The sequence below is a fragment of the Erythrolamprus reginae genome, chromosome 2 (assembly GCF_031021105.1).
Source record: "Erythrolamprus reginae isolate rEryReg1 chromosome 2, rEryReg1.hap1, whole genome shotgun sequence".
NCBI lineage: Eukaryota > Metazoa > Chordata > Lepidosauria > Squamata > Dipsadidae > Erythrolamprus > Erythrolamprus reginae.
In genome coordinates, this window is record NC_091951.1 from 280,581,220 (window position 1) to 280,606,811 (window position 25,592).

Below are 25,592 nucleotides of genomic sequence, written 5' to 3' on the forward strand. Positions count from 1 at the left end.
ATAGGTTCCAAAGAGTACTTCAGCTACTATATTAGATTCTAGATAGAGTGAAGTGCTCATTTCAGAAGAAACAAGTAGTTGAAAAATGGGACATTTTATACTGATAGAACAATGTTATTACATTCAATCATCAGTATATGCAGATTCAAAAATTATTGAATAAATGTTTTTAAACAAATAGGAACATGTTGTTTCTCAACAATAAAAAAATATCTCAAATTAAGACATTCCCCAAAGGTATTTTAATCTATTAGTTTACAATATTGACATGTCATAAATACAGATTGAAGAACTAGACTTTTACAACCCAGTTTATCCTGTGTTTGCTAGTAACATTAATATCTTACATTGGGTGGAAACTGGATATCCAGATTTATATCAGAATTTTTAAATCCAAATCTGCTCCAGGAAGAACCATATAACCTTAGAGAACAATCTATTAATGAAAGAAAATGAGAATGTTAAAATCAAACTGAAAACCCAAGAGAAGCTCAGTGTTCTCCAAAACTGTCCAATCCAGAACTTTAAAAGGAGTTATTATGATGCTCAACTTTCAAAAACCCATGAAGTTAGTTCATCAGTAATTAAGAGACAAAATTTAGATGTTCTTATGCTTTGTTTTATATCAATTCATTTTATAACTTTTTCACTGATACAATATTTACATTTTATTGTTTTAGGCTCATATTTTTCACTATGCTGCCAAAATGCAGGGAAAATATTCACAGGCCAAGACATGTTAAAAGTTATTAAAATAAAAATCGATGTATAGTAGTAATAATAACCTGGCAATTTTGGTTGAAATATATTTTCCATAGTAGTTTTGATTCCAAGCCTTTGTTCCACATCTTCATTATTTAATCCAAACTCTTCTACTACTTTTTGAACAGCTATATCAATAGCTTCAATTTGCAAAAGTGTTGGTGGAGGAAGTGCATTCAGCAGTTGTTGTTCTTGCTTTTCCTTTAAAGATAAAATGTAAAGCAATCTAAATATGTCAATATCAATTTAAGAATATCAATGTTAGTGCACAAATCGCTTAAACAATAAGATTATCTGATTTTCCTTCATATCTTGGTAAAAAAACAACCAACCAATACATTCAAGTGTACCTCCAAAGGAAATCATAATTTATCTCTTCAATAGATATTTTATTTCCAGAATATAGAAATCCCAGTTCAATCACAAAAATATTCCTTTTGCAAGAAAAAGAGAGCACACATAAAATATTACCAATACATACAAAATATTAGATCTAATTTTAGTCGTAGAGGTAGTTAAATCAATATCAATTTATAATTATTATTCAACTCTATTGATTCCAATAACATTAAATCAAGTGAAATTATACATTTCAACTCAGAATTAATTCTAACTTTATTGAGTTCAGTGGTTTAATAATTAAAATTTAAGATCCAACCCATTGTGCTCACATGAATGACAGCTGGAAGAGTAAAAGCATAAAATATAGAGGCCTAGCTCAAGAAACTTAATATATAAAATGCCACACAAGAAAAATAAAAACATAGCAAACAAACAAACAAACAAGCTGCCATGGCAGCAAACCATTTATGACAAAATAATAATCTTCATGAGATGGTGAAATACAATTTTAGAACTACAATTGGGACCAGAATTTCCATTGCTAAGCAAGGTGGTTATCAAGAGAGCTGTGTCTTATTTTATAACCTTTTTCCTTATGGTTGCTAAGCAAATCACTGCAGTTAAGTGATCTTGGTTTGTCAGAAACCAGCTGGGAAGGTCACAAATGATGATCTCATGACCTAGGACGTACAACTATCATAAACATGTGCAGGTTGCCAATGCCTGAATTCTGATTGCATGATCTTGGAGATACTGCAATGGTCACTGGTGCGAGTCCCTATTTTTAGTGCTGTTGTAACTTTAAGCAGTGGCTAAATGAATGGCTGTAAGCCATTCATTTAGCAGTAAGGCTATAAGGACTACATGCAGGCAAAGAATTTGAGAAAACTGTTTCCCATCCAATGCAAATAAATGTCCTAATTACAGGTAGTCCTTAGCTTAGAACAGATCATTTAGTGACCATTCGAAGTTACAATGGCACTTAATAAAGTGACATGACTTTTTCAGAGTTACCACCTTTGAAGCATCCCCATGATCATGTGATCAAAATTCAGATGCTTGGCAACTAACTCATATTTATGACCTTTGCCGCATCCCAGAGTCATGTGATCCTCTTTTGGGACCTTCTGACAAGCAAAGTCAATGGGGAAGCCAAGTTCACTTAACAACCAGGTTACTAACTTATCAACTGCAGTGATACACTTAACAACTGTGGCACGAAATGTCTCAAAATGGGATAAAATTCACTTAACAAGTTCTCACTTAACAGGATAAATTTTTGGCTCAATTGTGGTCATATGTTGAGGACTTCCTGTATTCCCGCTTCCGGCTTCAATCTGCAGTCTGAAAGTATCCTCATTTAAACAACCAGTTTTTCTACACTGACTTTTCTAGGAGGTCCTAAGCTTGCTGAATGGATTACTGCCTAGCTCTACGGTGAAAATCAGTTATTGCTGGTAACTACAGCTCTAATATTTTATCCGTTTAACATGGTACACAGTTTCTGTTGTCTAGATGGTTATATGGGGGTTTTGTGTACCATATCACATTCCACAATTACTTTTTCTTGGATTATTTAATCCGTTTACGTTTACGGAGAAGATTTTGACATCTGAGTACATTTTTATTTATAGTATTTTTTTGTTTCTTTAGGTTCTCGAAGTCTACTACTTAACACCAATTCTTGTTGTACTTGTGGTTGTTTTTTCTTAGCACCTTGCGCCTCCTCCCTCTCCTTGGAAGTCGCCCCCTGCTCCTCTTCTCTTGCTCCAATTTCTTTGTAGGGTTGATCATGCCTAAAGAGGCCAGATTACTCATAGAAAGCTCTAGCTGCATCTACAGTCTCAAATTTTATTCTGGGTCTTTGCCAATAAAAGGAGATGCCTTCTGGAATAAGCCACCGAAAGATTATTTTTCTTTAATTAAAATTCTTGCTAGGAAGTAAAATTCCCTCCGACTTTCTCGTACTCTTCTTGGCACTTATTTTAATATTATAATATCTTTTTCTTTGTAATTTAAATTTTCATTTCTTGACCATTGTAAAGTATCATCTCTTATAGTTTTCCTAATAAATTTGATATGCACCTCTCTCGGTAAGTTGTGTTTTCTGGCATAACTAGTTTGGACTCGGTAAATTTCATCAATTTCTTTTATTAATTCTTGTGGGTCCATCTGTGAAATTTCACCTATTATCTTTGCCATTTTTGAGCCCAAATTTTCATCTTTTTCTTCAATTATATTTTGAAACTTCAATCCATGCGACGCTCGCTGTAATTCTAAATTAGTAATGGCTTCGTCAAAGCTTCGGTTTATAACATTACTGTGGTCCTCAAATTCGTCCATTCTCTGTTCTGTTTTTTCCATTTTGTCTTCGACCTTTTTTATCCTTTGTTCATTTTCTTTTAGGGTTTGTTGTATCACTTCAATTTTTTCGTCCATGGCTTGCATACTTCCCTTCATATTTCCTAGTTCAACTTTCAGATGACCCATTTCTGCTTTTATATCTTCGTAATGTTTTTTAGCTTCTTCACGACCATCATCTCTATTAGCATCCATTGAGATCTGAAGGAAGGCTAAGGAATCTTGAATAGTCTGCAGAGTTGCTGCGTTGGGAGTCTTTTCCTTTTCTTTTTCTTTCTCCTTGGTCAACATACTTGTCATTGTTCTTTGTGGTAGTGGAGATGGCGATGGCGAGGGGGAGCTTTGTGGAGTAGCGGATGGGGTTGAAGTCTGTTTTTTGGAAGTTTTTATAATAGTGGATGTAGTAGGAATCTTGAATAATTTTCTGGATCTTCTAAAACCTGTAAAGTTTAACTGCTTCCAGAATGGCATCAATTTGACAAACTTATACAATCGAAAAGAGGGCTAAATTACTGATATTTTATAATATAAAATACTTAGTATATTTAATTGTCAAATATAATTGAAAGTTATGATTTTAGAAAAGAAGAGTTAAGTTAAAAAAAAGAAATCAATTTTTCAATTTTTCAAAATTAAAAAGAAAGGAAAAGAAAACAATCTAAATAAATTTTAAATTTTATATCCAAAAAAAGAGAGATACAAGAGGATTGAAAAAAGATTAAATGAATATTTCAATAGTTCTTAAGGTAATTTATCTAAGTAAAAAGGTTTTCCCCAAATATATGCAACTTACCGTATTTTTCGCTCCATAAGACGCAGTTTTTCCCCTCCCAAAGTAGGATGAAAAATCAATCGCGTCTTATGGAGCGAAGATGCAGGCAGGGAGGGGGGGGAGGCGCTGGAGCAGAGGGGGGGCGGCGAAGATACGAACCCCTCCATCGCCGCTTCTTCCCAGCGGAGAAATTCCAGCCCCCACCTGTTCCCGCTCGATCCTCCTCCCTGAGGCAGCTCGCCCTCCCATGGCCGCTTCCTCCACCCTCCATCGCAAGCCCTCGCCACCGCAGCCAACGCGCGCTGCGATCTTCAAGCCTGGCTCCTTTCGGCCCAGCATCCCGGGCCAAGCGGCTGCCTTCCGTCACTGAGCCTGGCTCGCCCGGAAGATCGTAGCGCGTGTTGCCTGCGCCGGCGAAGGAAGCCAGCTACGATCTTCCGGGCGAGCCAGGCTCAGTGACGGAAGGCAGCCGCTTGGCCCGGGATGCTGGGCCGAAAGGAGCTAGTCGGACGCACCCTCGCGCTCCTGGCTACTCCCGCTGCCTTCGCCGAAAGCGCTTTTCTCCCGGGCTCTCAGCAAGGGGGCTGCAGGAGAGGCGGCGAAGGCGATCTCTTTCGTTCTCCGGAGGCTGGCAAAAGTGATTTTCAATGTCGGAGGCGCGGTCCGGCGTGCTCTCTCTCCCCATCCCCCTGCCGGCTTACTTTGAATGTGACAGGGGGATGGGGAGAGCGCACGCCGGACCGCGCCTCCGACATTGAAAATCACTTTTGCCAGCCTCCGGAGAACGAGAGAGATCGCCTTTGCCGCCTCTCCTGCAGCCCCCTCGCTGAGAGCCCGGGAGAAAAGCGCTTTCGGCGAAGGCAGCAGCGAGAGGCCAGGGGCGCGGGGCAGGGGGACGGCCGCGGCTTCGGGTGCACCCTTGGAAAAATCACTTTCGCTAGCCTCCTGAGAACGAGAGAGTGAGAGCGACAGAGCAAGATAGAAAGTGAGAAAGAGAGAGAGAGACAAAGAGGGGGTAGAGAAAGAGATAGCAAGAGAGAGAGAATGAGAGAGAGAAAGTGTGAGAGAGAAAACAAGAGAAAATGAGAGAGAGAAAGGGGGGAGAGAAAGAGATAGCAAGAGAGAGAACGAGAGAAAGAAAACAAGAGAGAAAGAGAGAGAAAGCAAGAGAGCGAGAAAGAAAACAAGAGAGGGAAAGTGAGAAAAATAGAGAAGAGCAAGAGGGGGAAAGATAGAGAAAGAGGGGGAGAGATAAAGAGAGAGAGAGAAAGAAAGAGAGATGAGAGAGGAAGGAAGAGAGTGTGAGAGAGGAAGAAAGAAAGAGAGAAAGAAAGGGAAAGATGAGTGAGGAAGGAAGAGAGTGAGAGAGAGAGAGAAAAAAGCAAGAAAGAGATAGCAAGAGAGACAGAGAGAGAGAGAGAGCAAGGGAGAGAGAAAGACATAGAGGGAGGGAAGGAGGGAGAGAGCAAAAAAGAGAGGAAGAAAGAAAGAGGGATGGAGAAAGAAGGGAAGAAAGAGAATGAGGGAGGGAGAAACAGAGCGAAAGGGAGGAAGAGAGAGATTTTTTTTGTCCAAACTTTTCTTTAGCCCACTTTTTGGCTCAAAATATTTTTTTTCTATTTTCCTACTCTAAAATCTAGGTGCGTCTTATCAGCAGGTGCGTCTTATAGAGCGAAAAATACGGTATTTTTCAACATAAAAAATGTGAAAATTATAATATCAAAACATTAAATCAAGTAATGCAGTTATTGTTAATAGAAAAAAACCAAGAGATTTCCAAATATATCAAACAGTTAAAGAATATAGAAATAAAACTTAAAAAGAAAAAAGAAAAGAATTTAATGTTTAAACATTAATACAGCTCATTTAAAAATGGAAGAAGAGGGAAAAAAAGAAAACTAATTAAATTTCTACAGTTATTTATGAATCTATTTTAACCAACCACTTATTAGACTGTGAAATTAATATCAAACTGGGTCTAGGAAGGGAGGGCAGGGGTTTGCCAAGGAGAAGGGAGTGGAGAAAAAGTTAGCAATTCATTTTTACTCTGACTGTTTTTATATAAGAAAGATTTTCAACACTAGGGTTATAAAGAGAAGCAAAGAATAGTACTTGAGTCCAAATTTTCTACGTTAGATTTTGACACTAAAGTTATAAAAAAGAGAAAAAAAGAATAAAAAAATACTTAAGTCCAATCTTTTGTACTAATAGTCCAGGCTTGAGTCCAAAATCTGTTTGATTCTTGAAATCTGATTTTATTGCAGTTGGCAATCCATTATTTGTCCATTTATAATCCAATTATAGTCAAATTATAATCCAAATTGTGTAGCAAAAATATCTAGCTAGTGAAAAGTAAGGAGAGGTTTCTTCAAGTCAAACTACAAATAGCTTAAAACAACTTAAAATGTTTTATTCCCTTTAATTTAATAAATCCAAAAACAGAATAAGAAAAAAGCGAAAAAAACTTATGTTAAAGCCAGATAAATCCAAATATAAATCCAATTGTGCTGGAGTGTGTTTAGTTTTTTGTCAGCCCTTAATCCTTTGTTTCTTTGTCTTCTTGGAATGTTAAGTCTCCATCTTGTACAACAATTTTCCTGTTGTTACTGTTGCTACTGTTGATACATAAATCCACATAGAAGGGGAGAAAGCGGTAGTTTTAATCCTCAATTTCCAGAGTGTAATTCTGACCAATCTTTATTCCCTTAGTTCTACTAACTTTAATTAAACTTTACAGGAATAAAGTCACAAAAGAAAGAAGATCCAATCGCTCTAATGTAGCCGAGTAATTTTATGAGCGAGTGCTGTTCCGGTTTCCCCCCCCCTGTTTACACCGGTAAATTGTTTTAACCTTTTTTCCCTTCGCCTTAATTAATCACTTAAATTGTTCTGTTTTTAATTAATTTTGTGTATATAATAGTCTCTTTACCTTCTTGCTTCTTCTTCGTCTGACAGACTTCTTTGTCTTTTTTTTTCTTCCTCTATTGGTGGAGCTGCTGCTATGACCGGGAGCCAGGCATTCGAAGCCCGGATCTTTGTCCCTGGTGCTGCGGGGCAATCCTACACCTTCGGGGTATCGGCAGGTACCCCCTGGTTGTTCAGAGACCCCCTTTTCTAGATCAGACTCTCCGGGTCTGATCGAACTGCTGGAAGTGAGACCGCCAGGGCAAAACGGAGGACCGGGGACGGAGCTCCGTCTCCAGCTTCCCAACGCAGCTTGGCTGCCATCCAGAAGCCTTTACTTTTACTTTACTATTACATGTTCACAAAACCCAAAGCAGAATTGTCAGGAGAGCTAGGCAGAAATCAATATATTTTAGCATATAAAGACAAAAACACAAATAAGATCACATCTGTATTCTTCTTTTCCTTTTTTATAACATCATGAAAATGAATATTGCTGGTTTTTACTATCATTAACTCACCTTTATATTTTTCTTGTGCCTTTTTTCCTTGATATGCTTATGAGCAAATGCCACCGACTCAATTAAGACATCACATAACCTGCAAGTATATTTAGCTGTTGGGTAGCTTCGAGGTCGCTGGAGAAAAATAATGGTTTTTAAATTATATTTGTCAAGAAAAAATATATGGTCATAAAACACATTGGGAATTATTTTGCCCAATTAAAGCAGGGCAGATTCCAGTTTCTAGTTGATTTAATGACTTCACCTTTTCCATGTGATCGCCACACAGTTCCTGGGCGGCTTACAACAGGATATAAAATACAGTATATTTAAAAACATAATAAAAGATTAAGAAAAAAAAGTTAAAAATCCCATACATACATAACATTTAAGGCTGGACCTCATAAAAGTGCGAGATCAACAGCCCCAAGCCTGGAAAAGCCAGGTCTTCAATATTTTCCGGAAAATCAATAGAATGGGAGCAGTCTGGATCTCAGGGGGTAGTTGGTTCCAGAGAGCTGGGGCAACCACAGAGAAGGCCCTTCCCCATGGGCCCGCCAGCCACTTGAGCCATGTAGGGCTTTAAAAGTAATAACCAACACCCTGAATTGAGCCCGGAGACTAAAAGGGAGCCAGTGCAGCTCGCGGAGGATTGGTGTGATGTGAGTGTACCTAGGTGCACCATAACCATTCGCACGGCTGCATTCTGGACTAATTGTAGTTTCCACTCTTCAGGGATAGCCCAATGTAGATTGTGTTTATGCTTTCCCAAATTTGTTTATTCCTGCATTTCTAATATAGTCTAATGCTTGTTACCCAGCCCTGGTTCATATGTTTAAATAAGCAGTTTAAATAATAAGTATGTGGCAGAAATATTACCTTCTTCAGTCTATAAATGTAGTCTCTCTTAAGTCGTTCCTCAGCCTGCTGCAATCCCAGTAATTCTTTTGCTGTCAGTAAAGACTCATCTATGACAGGTCCATCCATTTCATCATCCTGATCATTGTCTTCTTTTTTTATTCTTCTTGATCTCTTTGGTTTCCTATGTTTCTTCATTTCTATTTTTTTTTTTTGGTTGTCAAAAAAAGAATTATCTTACAATTTTGCATAAATAGTTATTAGCACAGCACGTGTTGATAATTTGGCAAAACTTTGCTGAGGAACATTGAGCAATGAAGTTTCAAAAGTAATATATAGTCATGATTTAAAAACACCAGAGGTAGAACCAACCAGAGAGAGAACAATCCAGAAAAGGTAATCAGAAAATAAATAAAAGTACAGCACAGTCCTGTTCAGATTTATTTACATGTCTCTAGCATGTGTGCAATTTTAAATTTCTAGTGTATCAGTTTGAAAATAATGTGTACTTTTGAAACTCACGTCTTAACATCAGGTTAAATTGAATAATACTGCATATAACAAGAAAATGGAAAAGCATGGTAATACTGAAATTTTTACATGGAAACAAATGACAGTTCTTAAAAAGAACCACTGCAATATTTGGAAGAGGTTTTGTCCTATAAAAGTCTCTCAGATATTTATTTACATAAGGCAAACAAAGCAGAATTCAGACGAACTTATGTTCACTGAAAGGAATGGATCCTGTACAAAAGCAATATAGAACTATGCAACTCTCACACATTTTCATTTTAGTAGGACTGGTATAGCTTATTTCCCATGGTGCTGCTACAGTTTTGACACTGGCAGCAAACTGAACCTATGGAAATTACATCATTCCTAAAACATTTAAAGCAATGCTTATAATGGTCTTAACTGATACATTATGGGAAGTCAGTGGTATTCATCCACTTACCTCACAGAACACACTATTATACTCTCTGCAAAGAAACTTCTAGATTTGCTAGATAAAAAGCTGAACTTAAAATTTAGGTGTAACAGACCATGTAAAACTGCACTGACATTAATATTACATACCCTTCAATCCTTTTATAACATTAGTTGCTTGAATTGTTATCACAAATCTATTTTTATATTTTTGAGGATTAGAAGATACTGTACCTACCAACATTGGCTAATTGTAGCCAATTTTCAATAGTTTATATCAAACTATTCAATAGTTTAATGGTACAAACTATTCAAAATTCAATGAGCCGGGGTGGCGCAGCAGGTACTGCAGGCCACTGAAGCTAACTTGTAGATCTGAAGGTCAGCGGTTCAAATCTCATCACTGGCTCAAGGTTGACTCAGCCTTCCATCCTTCCGAGGTGGGTAAAATGAGGACCCAGATTGTGGGGGCAATAGCCTAGCTCTGTTAAAAAAGTGCTATTGCTTACATGTTGTAAGCCGCCCTGAGTCTAAGGAGAAGGGCGGCATAAAAATCGAGTAAATAAATAAAATAAATAAATAAATAGTGTAAATAGTTTCAACATTAATGACTGCAGAAAAATATGAGAGAGAGTTAATCTACAAAAGATCATCAAAAGATATATTACCAGAATTTCCTTTTCTATCAGATAAATCTCCACTTGTCAGGTCTCTAAAGAGCTGCCTTCTTCCACTTCTGCCTCCTAAACTCTCACATTCGTGATGAAACTCTTTCCGTGGTCTGATAATCACAGGTATCCGGGCTGTAGATTTGAATTCTCTCCAATTGCTGGAATTACCTTGATGGTTGTCAGAAACCCATTTCTTAATTTGGTCTTTTGAAGAATCATTTATTCTTGCCCCTTGATTGTAAACAATGTTTTTTGATGAATTTGGACTACTCAAACCAGCATGCACCCCCTTTCTAGGACTTGTTCCATAATCACTTGATGTTCCCTTTCTTTTTTCAAATCTGATGTCCACTTTGCTACTGTGTCCATTTCCACAATCATCCATCACTTGACGTGAAGCACATTTCTGGAAATCCTCCTCATTTGTAAGCCCCCAGTCCTTATTACGCCTCGTATAGCAAGATTTTGCAGCATCGCCCATTGTAATCACTGTTTACTTTTTCCCTGTGGATGATGGAAAAAACTAAAATAAACTTTCAAAATAAGATCAGCTGGGTGGTTGGAAAGAGTATAGGATAGTTATGGGAACATATAGGATAGTTCAAATGTTAATCCCATATATCAAGACACAAGGCACCTGAAGCAAATTATAACCAAGACATTTATGTAGGATATTTTCAGTATGAGCTCTGTACTGTTTCTTTCAAGTTTAGCAATAAGCACAATATATAACAGAATACATCATGTTATAAAACTGAAATAAAAAGTTATCATCTAAATGCAATGTATTACTAAAATGGATGTTATTTTAGCTATATAAACTAGAATGAATTAAATCGTACTTCTCTAGCCTGATAGTGTCACATGTGCTAGGGATACACGTTAATTGGGGATTCAGGGAATGAATAGTACCATGTTGAAGGATAAATAAATGTTCCAGGAAACCTACATTCTTTAGGAATTTATTTGAATATCTGTGTAAATTTATACATATCTAGCATTTTACAATGCCCATTATTCCAATAATGATTATAAAAGGACCTACAGTACCAAAAACAAGCACTAAGTTACAAAGACATTATAATAGATAAGATGGTAAGCGGCAATATGTAGTGGTTGCATTTTAAAGTAACATTTTGAATTTATTCCCAATTTTAACAAACATTTAGAGAGAAATGGTACTAGTCTTAAAATCTTTCAAATTGACTATATGCTGATGTGCCCTCAGTGCTAATTTTGGCAATCTTGAATATCAGAAGCAAATTAACACAAATTGAGACATGATTTTTCACTACTTTCAGGCAAAAATAGTATAGATGCCCCGTGTAGCTCAAAAGCAAACAAGCTGAGTCACTTCAGTGACTTATATCATTAATTGTTATATGACATCACTCTCTTCATGCAACTGTCAGTCAGCAATATATTTTAAAAAGTGAGGCTCTCAGCATCAGGAAGGGAGGCACCCATTTTCAGACTTAAATTAACTCATTTTCTCCGCATCTGACAACCTTATAGAAAGGAGCTCATATGTCTCCATATTGCAATGCTCTGAGATTATTGAATCAATGGCAATTAGAAATGCAAGTAGATGTGATCAGCTAAAAATATGAATCAACAATTGTGGGCAAATTGTAAGAGATATATTTCAGCTCTACTCTGTTCATTAACTCTTAAGGAACTAAGATAGGTTTTCTTGAAAAAACATAATCCATTAAATAATTCACTAGGCATGCCACATAAAGTATAGTCATTGAATTTTGATCTGACAAAATAAAAATTGTAGTTATTATCCTATAAATTTTATTTAACATGAAAATGTGATTTGTACATCACTTTATTCTAATAAATCAACATTGAGCACAATAATTCATTATTCTAAAAAGAGCTTCATTATAATGAAGTTTTTTCCCCAAGCTGTTATAGTTCAGCTTTAACTATAAAGATGCACAGAAATCCAAACTTTACAAAAATAGAGCGCTATTGAGCACAGACATGCATGCCTATTTACAGAATACATTATTAGGTACTGTATGTTTATGTAGTAAAAACAGTGCCTACTAGAAACAGCCAAAGCCATGTGACTTACATCTTTCAGAATAGTTATTTATTAGATTTATAAAGCCTCTTACTTGCTCTCAATGACTTTTGGTGGCTTAACAACAAGTAAAGAAAACACCAACCCCCAATATAAAAGAATTCTGGTGACAACAGACTATCAAACAATGGCAAAGCCTACCACTTGATAGGCTCTATCCCACTTTTATATGGCAAAGCGACAGGGTAGAACAAGTTCCACTTAACTCTCAAGACTGCATTCACCTGAACAAATGTAAACAAAATTACCAGAGTATGTAGAAAGTCATTGTGTTCCCACATTTCCCCCCCACAAAAGAAATCACATAAATGTCTCATGAGGGTAGTTATACAGTATATTTCTAAAAGAAGTAATCTATCCATAGTCTTAACACCACAGTGTGAAAGAAAAACCATTAGATTTCATTTTAGCATCATGTGTTTATAGATTAGGAAGCATCCCTGCAGATACAGTAATAAATTCCTGTATGAGGTCAGTAAGGGGCGTACATAAGTGCACTGGTGTGCCTTCCGTCCTGTCCAATTGTCTTTCCTTTCGTTCACCTATCTTATATATTCTCTTCCTTTCATATATCCTCTCCTCTAAGTTCACTTTCACCCTCATTTATATTATCACATGTCTATTTTTCTTCCTATGTATTTGTGTATTGGACAAATGAATAAAATAAATAAATAAAAATTTATGTAGAGCCTCAGCGGTGCAGTGGTTAAGAGTGCAGTACTGCAAACTACTTCTGCTGATCACCTGCTGCCAGCAGTTTGGCAGATCGAACCTCAGTAGGCTCAAGGTTGAGCCAGGCTTCCATCCTTCCAAGGTTTTATTTATTATTTTATTATTTTTATTTATTCAATTTTTATGCCGCCCTTTTCCTTAGACTCAGGGCGGCTTACAACATGTTAGCAATAGCATTTTTTAACAGAGCCAACATATTGCCCCCACAATCCGGGTCCTCATTTTACCCACCTTGGAAGGATGGAAGGCTGAGCCAACCTTGAGCCGCTGACCTACAGATCTACAGTCAGCTTCATTGGCTGCAATACAGCCCTCTACCTGCTGTGCAACTCCTCTTCAAGTCCATCTCTTAGTGAGAAAGGAGCTCCCGTCCAACACAGATTGCAGAAGGCTAAGAGTATATATACTATATAGCATATATTGACCCCCCCCCCTATGACAATAATTAAGTATTGTACTTTATGATTCTTGACAAATGTGTCTTTTTTAAATGTGTATGACAAATGTGTCTTTTCTTTTATGTACACTGAGAGCGAGAGGGGCGGCATACAAATCCAATAAATAAATAAATAAATAAATTTGCACCAAAGAAAAATTCCTTGTGTATCTAATCACACTTGGTCAATAAAAAAATCTATTCTATTCAATTCTATTCTATTCTAGGGTAAGCAGACGAGAAAGGGAATGCATAGTAAAACTCGCGAAAACGTCTATGACAGCAGGGGCAACTTGGGAGTCTTTCCTTCCCGAGGGGGCAGTTACATCATCAGCCACAGCTGGAAGAAGAGGAGGAGGAGGAGGAGCTCCAACCGAATTAGTGACTTAGGCCCAGGGAGGAGAGAAGAAGCTCCTAGCTCTTTAACATCCGCCTCCACCATCTATTACGGTGCTCTTAAGGTGGCCTCGGGGAAACCCTCTCTCAAAGGGGAATCCCACCGACCGGGGCGGCTGGTGGGTAACTAGGGAGGTGGGTGGGTGGGGCCGAGGGCGTCAGGCCGTGTTTCCCCCTATACCCCGCCCAAGGGGGCGGGAGAGACGGCTCGACAAGGGGACGAGGCTGAACACTCACTCAGGCGAGAATACAGCCACGGGGTCTCGTCGGTCGTGCCTTCCTCGCCCCTCTGCCCCGCCGTCACGGGCCGCTTGCCGGGTCTCGTCCCCGCCTCGGTTACTGCTCTCCGTCCATTGTGCCAAGGCGGAAGCCCTCGGCAGCCCCCGTCGCACAACAACACCGTCTCGGCGCCTTCCTCCGCCCACTCTCGGGCGCGCCGGCCTCTCTCCATCCGGCACATTCTGTTTACCTCACGGGGGTGCCGGTGCCATGACACGGGAGGCAGAAGGAGAGCCGCGCCTCCCTCCCTCTCTCCCCCTCTCTCTCCCTCCTCCTCCACCCCCTCCTCCTCTTCCTCCTCTTCTTCTTCTTCCTTGCGCCTCATGGGCTCCTGCATCGGCCGCGGCGCCAGCGGCGGAGGCCGACTTCCTTTTGTTAAAAGGAGCAGTAATAGCTCCTGGTGCAAAAACTTAGGAAAAAAACGAGCTCTCTTCAAATTACTCTTTTTTTGCAAAATCATGTCGCGAAACACATTCCGAACCTTAGAAAATTTAGGATTTTCATGGTCGCGACTACTTCAGCTTCAACCACAACAACACAAGAGCACACAACAGATTTAAACTTAATATTAACCGCTCCAAACTTGACTGTAAAAAATATGACTTCAGTAACCGAGTTGTCGAAGCGTGGAACTCATTACCGGATTCCATAGTGTCATCCCCAAACCCCCAACACTTTACCCTTACCTGACCTATCCAGATTCCTAAGAGGTCAGTAAGGGGCGAGTACAAGTGCACTAGAGTGCCTTCTGTCCCCTGTCCTATTGCTCTCTTATATCTCCTATTCCTTTCTTCTATTGCTATATCTCTTCTTCTTTCATTGATAGGTTCTATTACTACAGTATATCTTCTTTTCTATTATTTCATAGATATATTTTACTATGAGTATCTCCTCTATAACCTTCATCATGTATTTTAAATAAAATAAATGTATCCTCGTTTCTAAGAGGTCTGTATGGGAGGTGCATAAGCGCATCATAGTACCTATCGTCCCTGTCCTATTTTTTTTATTTCATTGTATTTTATTTCATTGTATTTGTCAAACATATAGGATAGTACTGCGTATAAACATAAGTAAAAAGTAATGATAAAAAAGGATAGGGCAGCCAGGGCTGGTAGGCACAGTGATGCTCTTACGCATGCCCCTCTTAGAAACGGCGAGAGGTCAACTGTAAACAATCTAAGATTAATGTTTTTGGGATTTGGAGGAGAAACCACAGAGTCAGGTAGTGCATTCCAGGCATTGATCACTCTGTTGCCGAGTTGTATTTTCTGCAGTTTTGGAGCGGCTTACATTTAGTTTGAATCTCTTATATGTATTGCGGTTGAAGGTGAAGTAGTCATTAGCAGGAAGGACATTTTGGTACATGATTTTATGAACTACAGTTAGATCAGATCCAAGGCTACGTAGTTGTAAATTGTCTGCAGTATTTCAAATCTGGTGGAGTAAGGTATTCCGTTGTACTCTTTTATCGTTACTTTTTACTTACGTTTAGGCAAACTACTACTATTCTATACATGTTTGACAAATAAATAAATTTATCCTACCCTAACGTAAGAGGCAGCCTATATGCTCATAGAGTGTCTCTTTATTCTTTTATTTACTCTGAGGTAAATTAAGCAGAGGAAGAACTAACAGCCACGTTGATCACATTGAAAGTTCAGTGCAGTAAATATGGGAGGGGCTTATTTTCAAAATATTTCGTGATTGCTTTTTAACTTCATAGTATCAAGATCTGATGAATAGCTCCACGTGTTCTAAAATATGTAGGTATAACTCCAGCGGTGGGCTACTGGTTGGAATGCTAAATTGCACTCGCTGCTGCGACTCATAAGTGCTTGCGTGGCCAGCGCGATTTTGCTTCTGCACCTGTGGAGATAGTAAAATCACACACGGAGCCACAGGTGCGCCCGTGTTTTGGCATGCCTGGAAGCAAAACCCCTCGCTGAAACATGGGCGCATCTGCAGCTCCATGCATGAGTTTGCTACCTCCACAAGTGCAGAAGCAAAATTGCGCTGGCCCCGCAAGCATTTACGAGCTGTGGCGGCGAGCTCAATTTAGCATTCCGGCTAGTAGCCCACTGCTGTATAACTCCCTATTAAGCTTTGCTTTGCCTCTGACAAATTCACAGCTTTGTTATCAGTGTAATCACCACTGCTCTTTAATCTAAACAGATAGGCCTTGGTTAACCACACATTCAGTGATTATTCAAAGTTATCCCTGCTGAATAATAGCAATAGCATTTAGATTTATATACTGCTTCATAGTGCAATTTACAGAATCAGCATATTGCCCCTGACGATCTGGGTCCTCATTTTACACACCTTGGAAGGATGGAAGGCTGAGTTAACCCTGAGCTGGTGGTGAGAGGACACTTACAATTAGTTCTGGTAGTTGGAGCCATTGTAGTATCTGTAGTGAGGTGATTCCAGTTTGGGCCTTGGCCACCAGTTTGTAAATATGGCAGCCAGAATATTCCACATTCATGTGATTATCATTTTTTACTTCACTTCCTACTTCTAACAAGCAAAGAGAATGGGGAAATTGCCACAAGGTTGCGCTAAATGACCACGAGATTTGCTTAATGACCGCAACCAAAACTACCACAACTGTCATTGTACATTGGCATGGTCAAGTAATGGCATACTTTACAACAGTAAACAATGTTAATTAGGACTGCTTAACAATGGAGTTGTTGATCCAAATTATCAGAGTTAAGTGAGGACTACCTGTATATGAATAGGCGAAAATAATTTGTCAGTATTGGGTACTGTATCAGTACACTGATGATACTCTCCAACCCTAGCTGATCAGGTGATCCTGTTGAAATACTGATATAATGCCTGGAGGCTGTGAAAGTTTGGGAAGAATTTATTCAGATTCAACCCTAGGAAGATAGAATGGCTTTGGGTTTTCAGCCTTTCAGGGTCTGCTAAAATTTCATTTTTGATTGCTGATGGGATTGTACTTTCCCATACAAGTAGTATGCAATTTGGAGGTTCTCCTGAACTTGTGGTTCCTGCTTAAACAGCAGGTGGTATCTGTGGCCAGACGGAACATTACACAGATTCATCTTGTGTGCCAACTGCATCCATCCCAAGACAGAGACTTTGCTGATAGTCATTTATGATTTGGCCACATCTCAGTTGGACTATTGCAAAATGTTCTTTATGTGACGACTCGCCAGTGGATAAGTGGTCACAATCCAGGTTTCATTCCTTAAAGAATGTTTCAAGGTGCAAGGGTAGAGCTTGGGGATGGTTTGTTGAGGGCATCTCAAGAGGTTGACTAAAGCATCAGATTTCGACTTTGTTTTTATGTTTCTTTAATTGTTTTTGTAATTTTTTGTTTTGTTTTTGTGAGCTACCCAGAGTTGCTCACAAGATGGGTATCTAAATGCATCTTTTAAATAAACATTGAAATAGAAATAGTATAATAATCCTTCATAATATAGCCCTTCTTGACATACTACCACTGTAACATAAACTAACATAAACAATAACAGGGATTATATTATAATACTATTCGTTATATTACAGACAGATTAAATCAGTGTGCATTACCCTTTCATATAGCAATTGCTTCTTTGATATAAAATTATTTCCAAAACATCAATGCTCAAATGCATCCATATTTTATTTCTCTCTCTCCTCTTTCTACTGTCATGGCATGTGTGATGAGATAAAAATGTTTTGACTAATATGATACAATTGTGCAAACTGGAACAAAGTAGAGAACATTATTCAAACAAGATTTCTCAAGTGTTCTTGATTAATTCATGTAATTAATGGTATGGCAATTTGTATGACAAAAGCCTCTTTACATTCTTTTCAGCATCAGTCAGCTATATTCAATAAGAATGGGATAGAATGTTTACAATACCTATAAACCCAGTATGTGGGAGAGAGATAGATATTACAATCTGTGCTGCCTTTCAGGCAGTTAAATAATAAACATAAAAAAGTTAAATAATTTCAGTACTGCAGTCTCTTGGCCATATAAGGTAGAGGTGTATAGCTAAATGTTCCTCCCCTGAACACTACATTAATCTCACCACAAATAAATGCATATTTCTTTAAAAAGAACATAACTAAGTATTTCAGATAGAAGATAAAAACCCTTATTAATCTGATGTTTTACAAGGCAAATATTCAAAGATGAGGATAAATTCCAGAGTTGTCCGGATCACAGTGAAGCAGCTGTTTAAAAGAAATAAAAAAGAAAATGTAGTGTGAATATATGGCAAGCAGGTACATTCATAACACATGCAATACCAATCTAAATTTTATAAGATTATTAAATTGTTCAGTTAAGTTTATATTTGACTAAAGATTGAGAGCTTGAGGCCTGATTATCTGTGGGTCTGCTCTGCTCACTCCATCTATTCAAGGCATGTTTACAGCAAATGTCTATTAAGAGTTCCCACTCCATATGAAGTACAACAAGAAGGTATTTAGAAGTCATCATTTTCTACAGGAGCTACTGGACCTGCAGAATCTCCAACTATCCTATCATCAGATATCTATCACATTTTTACACCACCCATCTCACCTATGTGATTCTAGACAATTGACAAAAAGCACTCTAGTATAAAAAGCTTAAATTAAGAACAAAATTAAAAATTGAGCCATTAAAAAGTTCAAGAAGTGGAGGAAGAACCTTCCCACCAGTGTCCCTCTGTGCTACATATCCCTCTTAGATCCCCGTGCCAATAGTAGAACTAGGTTTTAACATTAGTTGGGAAGGCCAGGAGAGTGGAGGGCTTCCTTTCCTGTGGGGGTAAGGTCTTCCAAAGAGTGGGAGCAACAGCAGAGAGGGATCTCTTCCTGGATCCTTCCCAGATAACAATTTTAAATGACAGGATCTGCAACACATCCTCCTTCCTGACCAGGTGGAATAGGTGGGACTGACACTTGAACAACATTTATAAACTAGTACAGATTGGTGGCATGGGCAGATTTCTGACCCATTAGTCCTCCAACCTTTCTGGGTTGGCAGCTCAGCACAGGGGGGAGGGGGCAAGCATGCATGCATGCATACAGCTTCATTTGTGTAAATGCGTGTCCACCGCTGATGTGAGTGGGGCTGCAAGTGCCCTTAGCTGGTGCTTGCTGCTCATGTGAGTGGGACTATGAGCACATGTATGCCAACCCACCATTCACTGGTTGTGAATAGGACATGGTCCGGTAATAGGATGTAGTCAATAAGTTGGGGACCCCTGTTCTAGAGTGGCCTATATTACACCATTTTTTCTGCGAGCTGCACTGGCTATCAGTTTGCTTCTGGGTGAAATTCAAATAGTTTGTTATCACCTTTAAAGCCCTACATGACATGGATCCAGGCTACCTGAGGAACCATCATACTCCGATGGGAGTAGTCTTCTCCACCCATGCCAGCAGAGAAAGCATGCTATGTGTTAGATCTGCATGTAAATGAAGAGGTGAGTCACAGGAACAGTTCAGCAGCTTTATTATTTCCTAGCTGAAACCAATAGGGAATTATTATTATTTATTAGATTTGTATGCTGTCCTTCTCCGAAGACTCGGAATGCCGGCAAACAGCAGCGAAATAAATTTTAAGGATTTCCCTGCAGCCTGTTAGCCACTGACAGAGGTTTAAATATCCCACCACTAGATTAGCCAATCAGCAGTGGTTACGAAAACATTCACTCCTGTTGTCCAGAGAATCCTGATGGCAGAATCCAGGAGAAGAACCTTTTTTTGCCATGGGCCCATCACTTTGGAACATCTTAGCCCCTGAGGTGATTGGCTCCCACCCTCTTGACCTTCCACAAGAGCCTTCTCTACCACTTGGCCTGGAGCCCCAATGTGGGAGCAGATCTCACCTCCTCCTGTTCACTATTCTGTCTTCTTCCCCTTTGTTTAGTTATAACCTGGTATTTTACTATGAGTTTATTGTGATTAAAATTTAATAAATATTTTTAAAAGTTGATGTAATTAGAATGAGATGGTTTTCCAGTAACATAATCCCATACCCTGAAGGTAATAACCAACATCTTGAATTTGATAGAGAAACAAACTGTCAACCAAAGCAACTTGTGTAGTAGAGATGTTACATGGACAACTCTAAGGTTGACTGCCATTAATACAAGTACTGGTCATAATTATCAGTCACTCAACACCGTTGTAAGTTTGAACAATTGGTGAATGAGCGGTCATTAAGCAAGGACCAGAATTCAGATATGGTTACTTACTGATCTTTTTATTTGTTGTTTATATGTTTATGCTGATGTTTTTGATATTTTTCTTATAAACCAGTTAGATTTATGCCAGTTGAAATGGCATACTCCAAGAAACAAATATATCAGCCAGTAGGAGCATGAAAGATGTGATCCCTGACTTTATCAATGCTAAGACCCTGACAAGCACTGTAGATTTGTCTGCACAACAAGACATCAAGATATAGGAGAAAATGGCAAATATTATTTTAAAACAGGGAGAACTAAGAATGAATTTGGGCTGCCTCCATAGTAGACTTGGAATGGAACAAAGGCTGCATCATAGGGACATCTCTAAAAATGTCTTTGTGTGTAATTAATGGATATGATGCTAAGCCCAAAATCTAAAAACTAAGGATATTGGGCTAAATTGGAAGAATATTCAAGAATATACAAGATTTCTATACTGAATGCTACAATCACCAAAAGTTTTTGCTTTCTCAATAAACACAGTGTTGACCAAGTGATGTTATTGATAAATGTAATTGGTTTCGTATTGGAATACAGTGTTCCCTCGATTTTCGCGGGGGTTACGTTCCAAGACCTCCCGCGAAAGTCGATTTTCCGCGAAGTAGCGGTGCGGAAGTAAAAACACAATTTTTGGCTATGGACAGCCAAAAACTACCCCCACGCACCCTTTTTCAAGGCAGCGCAAGGAGCAGGGCTTGAAATTAGGGCAGGGAGTGACGAAAGTGCGGAGGCCGGCAAAGATTGCTTTGAATGTCGGCTGCCCCCGCCCCCCCAGCGCCTCCGGCCCCCTTGCCGCTACCACCCGCCCACCCGATCCACCCCTCTCACCGGCTTTCTTCGGACACAGGTCTTCCTGCAGCAGCGCTGGCGGCTACGGCTTCTCATCCTCCTCATTCGGCTGGTAGCTGCTCTGAGCGCTTTGAGAATGCCTGCCTCGCCCCTCTCACAGTCCCTTAGCTGAGAGCACTTTCGTCCCAGCTATCAGCGAGGGGGCTGCAGGAGAGGTGGGGGCAGGCGTTCTCACAGAGAGGGAGAGAGAGAGGGAGAAAGAGAGAGAGAGCAAGAGGGGGGAGAGTGGAAGGTAGAGAGAGAGAGAAAAATGATAGAAAAAGGGAGAAAAAAGAGAAATGAGAAAATGATTGAAGCAGAGAATGACAGGAAAGAAAGAGAAAGAGAGAGAGAAGTGACTCTTGGTGATGATGTATGACGTCATCGGATGGGAAAAACCGTGGTATAGAAAAAAACCCGCGGAGTATTTTTTAATTAATATTTTTTGAAAAACCGTGGTATAGCGTTTCGCGAAGTTTGAACCCGCGAAAATCGAGGGATCACTGTATATCTGCTTTTTAAATTAACTAATCTTTCTCACTAGATGGCAGTTGATACAAAATAATGCATCAGGAAAATTGGCTTTGCAACCCTAACTTGTATTTCTGTTCTAAATACATTTCTATTTTCACACATCTAAACTAATGCAAAACAACTATTAATTTGTCATTTAAAAATATAACAATGGAGTTCATCTTTTTAAATTATAAAGATTATCTTTAATTAAATGTTTGCATACAACTTAATAGATGTGTATTTTATGCAAATCTTTATTCTCTTTTTTAGTAATAGATAAGCAAGTAGCTTATAAACTGTTTAGCATGTATATTATCTTTGTCACCTTTCTATTTTTCACTGGCCATCATAAATGTTAAGCTTCCATTTGAGAAGGGTTTTTTAATATATATATTCAAGTTCCATACTTTGACCAGTAAATGAAGAAATAGGCTGAATGTGTTTATGTAAGTGGAAAAAGAGAAAAAATGCACTAGACAGCTGGGGAGAAATTAAGTGTACAATTGAGGAAAAACTGAGTAAATTTAGGGCTTTGGGGGAATTATGTATTGCAGATACACTTCAGCCAACATGCTTTCTGGTGTAGTGTGTAACATGAATAAATCTGAGTTTGGTTCTATAGACTAAGCATATGAAATTGGAACCCAATAAAATTTTAATACTTATGCTTTAGAGAGTTCAGAAAATCAAACTGAATATAAAGATAAAAGCATTTTATGCCACGTGTTAATGTAATTAATTTCCATGATAGCAATGGGAATTCTGGCAAATTAAACCTTAATGAGACTTTTTATTTTTAAGACATAATGAAATAACAGCTTTAATTTAAATTTAAGCACTTCCATAATTAATCTGGAATAATTACTATTGCTATTTGTTATTTGTAATATGAAATGTAACTATAACTGAAATGTATACTAGTAGCAGCAGTACCAGAATTGCACATTTTTATAATGCTTGCAATTGATTGATTGATTGATTGATTGATCGACTCAGGGCAGCTTACAATGTGTTAGCAATACCACTTTAAAGCAGAGCCAGCATATTGCCCCCACAATCCGGGTCATTTTACCCACCTTGGAAGGATGGAAGGCTGAGTCAACCTTGAGCTGGTTATGAGATTTGAACCGCTGACCTATAGATCTACAGTCAGCTTCAGTGCCTGCAGTACAGCACTCTATGTGCTGTGCCACCCCGGCTCTTCTCAGGCAGTTTATGGATGTAATTGCATACCAGATATCTGCAGAGGGATTCTTACCCCATTGAAGTCAAATTGGTTTTATAAGTTTGTACAGACTTTAGTAAGTACAGTAGTGCCTCTAGATATGAGCTGCTCCACATGCGAGTATTCCAAGTTACGAGCCACGACGTGAGCGAAATTTCTGTTCGACACCCGAGCTCAAATTCGGGATACGAGCCGAGCTTCCACTAGGTGGCGCAAGAATACTTGCTTCTGGTTATCTCGCCACAGAAAAACAAAGTCTAAAGGCATTCATTCGAGATGCGAGTTGATCGACATACAAGCTCGAGTCTGGAATGAATTAAACACGTATGTCGAGGTACCAGTGTATATGAAAAAGTGGCATTGGTATTCAGTAAATACTGTTTTACTGAATAAGAGCCTGCTCAAAATTCTTCTCCCTTCAGTATTCTGGACATAAGTGCTGACTTTTAGAAGTAAGATAAGCCACAAACTAGTTTCATCTCTACTTTTTTCCACTGCTTTTTAGCTTGCTTTACCTTCTTTTCAATTGTGTGTGTGCGTGTGTGTATCTCACAGAGATAAGTATTCCTTTTTGACTACTTCAAATGGTATATGCAAGACGATAGCTGAATCTCACTTGGAAAGCTGGCCATATCACTTCCATGTTTAGCTTATTGTCACTCACTCTTGTACAAGCAATCTGTTGAAGCATTTGGAGAAGACGACAAAAGAGGTTTGGATGCTGCAACCGTCATTCATACATGCCCGTTGCCACGCATGCAAATTTTGATCACTTACTTGATGGAGATGCCGTAAGAGTTTTAAGTGTGAAAAATTGTCATAGGACAATTATTTTAGTGCCATTGTAACTTCAAACGGTCACTAAATGAATGGGTCTAAGGTAAGGACTACCTATACTTCCAGAAGTGGGCTTCAAAAATTTTAGCAAGGGGTTCTCTGCCCAGTTGCTGGGTGGGCATGCACCTCAGCAGTGTGTGTGTGTGTGTTTGCCCTGCCCAGGATCTGAAGGCTTTCTTTGAGCCTTGGAGGATGAAAACAGCCTCCCCAAACTTCTGAAGTCCTCAGGAGGCTGGAAACAGGACCGTTCCCAGCCTTACCAAACTCCTAGTAGGCCCGTTTTTTGCCCTCCCCGAGCATCCTCACATGCCCCGCACTTACCTGGCATTCAAAACGGACATGTCAAGACAAGGGGTGTGTGTGGCAGGGCCAGTCAGGATAGGTCTTCAACATCTTGCGGAAGGCGGGAAAAATAGGGGCAATTCAAATCTCCGGGGGGAGTTGATTCCAGAGTGCTGGGGCCACCAAAGAGAAGTCTCTTCCCCTGGGTCCCGCCAGACAGCATTGTTATTCGACGGGACCCAGAGAAGGCCAACTCTGTGGGACCTGATTGGCTGCTGGGATTTGTGCAGCATTAACATGGTGTAAGCCGCCCTGAGTCTAAGGAGAAGGGCGGCATAAAAATCAAATAATAAATAAATAAATAAATAAACTCTGCAAAGATTTAGGCCTTGGAAAACATTCTTTGCAGAGAGTAACAATGAAAGAACATTAATAGCACCTGATTAGGGCTGGAAAGAAACATCTGGAGCAAGTAAAGTAATGAAAAAAAATCCCCTACAAAGACAAGGTTTGGAAAACATAATAATAATAATAATAATAATAATAATAATAATAATTATTATAATAATAATTATTATTATTTATTAGATTTGTATGCCGCCCCTCTCTGAGGACTCTTGGCAGAGAGTAACAATGAAAGAGCTTGCAAGCTGGTAAAAGCTGGGAACATTGTTAGCAGCCTGGTGAGGGTTGGAAAAAAACATTTGGAGCAAATAGAGAATAAAAAAAAGCAAAGACAGGGTTTTGAAAACATTATTTGTAGGGAGTAACAATGAAAGCACTTGCAAGCCGGTAAAAGCTGGGAACATCGTTGGCATCGGGTTAGGGCTGGACAGAAACTTACTCAGAGCAAGTTAGAGCAATGAAAAAAACCCTGCAAAGACTTAGGGCTTGGAAAACATTCTTCGCAGAGAGAAACAATGAAAGAGCCTGAAGGTAAGAGCTGGGAAGATCATTAGTAGCTAGTTAAGGCTGGAAAAAAAAAGCTACATTCAGATTATAAAATGCACCCTAATGATCAGCCTCTTTTAGGGAGGAAAAAGGTGCATCTTATACACTGAAAAATACAGTATGTGTCTTTTGTTAGAGATGCAAGATTTGTAAAAGGTTTCCTGAAAAGTTAAATAAATCTTTTAAAATGTTGTAAGGGATATTAGGAGCAATTTTGAAGAAACCAGGACTGGTTCATGACTTCAGATGGAAACCTCACATAATTTGTGGTTTGGCAGATTTTAAAATAAAGTCAAACAATTCCCTATGGGCTTCATATTTTGGGTATATGGCAAAGACCAGTTTTCTACAAGTTTTTCTAATTTAACTCAATTATTGTAAAGAAAAGAATATTTAAAAAGGCATTCTCATTACTTTGCACAAACACTATCATGTTGTCATTTTAGACATCATAGAAACTGGAGGAATACTCTTCACTTGCTATTATTTTCAAGGTTTGTAATCGTAATAACTAAGTAGTTTAGGCACCCCCTAGCTAGTTTTGTTCCTCATCCTACTTTGCATTCCATTTCTGCATTTATTAATGGTGCCATTAATAGTTAATTAAGAATTAATGACTCATTACTACCTAAAAGGTAGAAATAGTTGGTAAATAATCCATCACAGTTAATCAATAACTGAGAGTTAGTGTATTGTAGCTGCAGAT

General features: G+C 38.8%; 1 protein-coding gene across 2 annotated transcripts in view; it reads right to left on the minus strand.

The window, feature by feature from the left end:
* Positions 1-14,197, minus strand: part of TUT7 (terminal uridylyl transferase 7) — a 42,830-nt gene extending 28,633 nt beyond the window's left edge. The window contains exons 1-6 of one of the 2 annotated variants that reach the window (XM_070742779.1): positions 13,997-14,197; positions 10,098-10,604; positions 8,524-8,702; positions 7,663-7,779; positions 786-963; positions 348-436 (exon numbers count right to left, since the gene is read on the minus strand). In XM_070742779.1, the coding sequence (XP_070598880.1) occupies positions 348-436; positions 786-963; positions 7,663-7,779; positions 8,524-8,702; positions 10,098-10,581 (1,047 nt within the window). In that variant the 5' untranslated portion in view covers positions 10,582-10,604; positions 13,997-14,197. The remainder of the gene's footprint in view (positions 1-347; positions 437-785; positions 964-7,662; positions 7,780-8,523; positions 8,703-10,097; positions 10,605-13,996) is intronic. The other variant, XM_070742778.1, reaches the window with a different exon arrangement.
* Between the last annotated feature and the right edge of the window lie 11,395 nt (positions 14,198-25,592).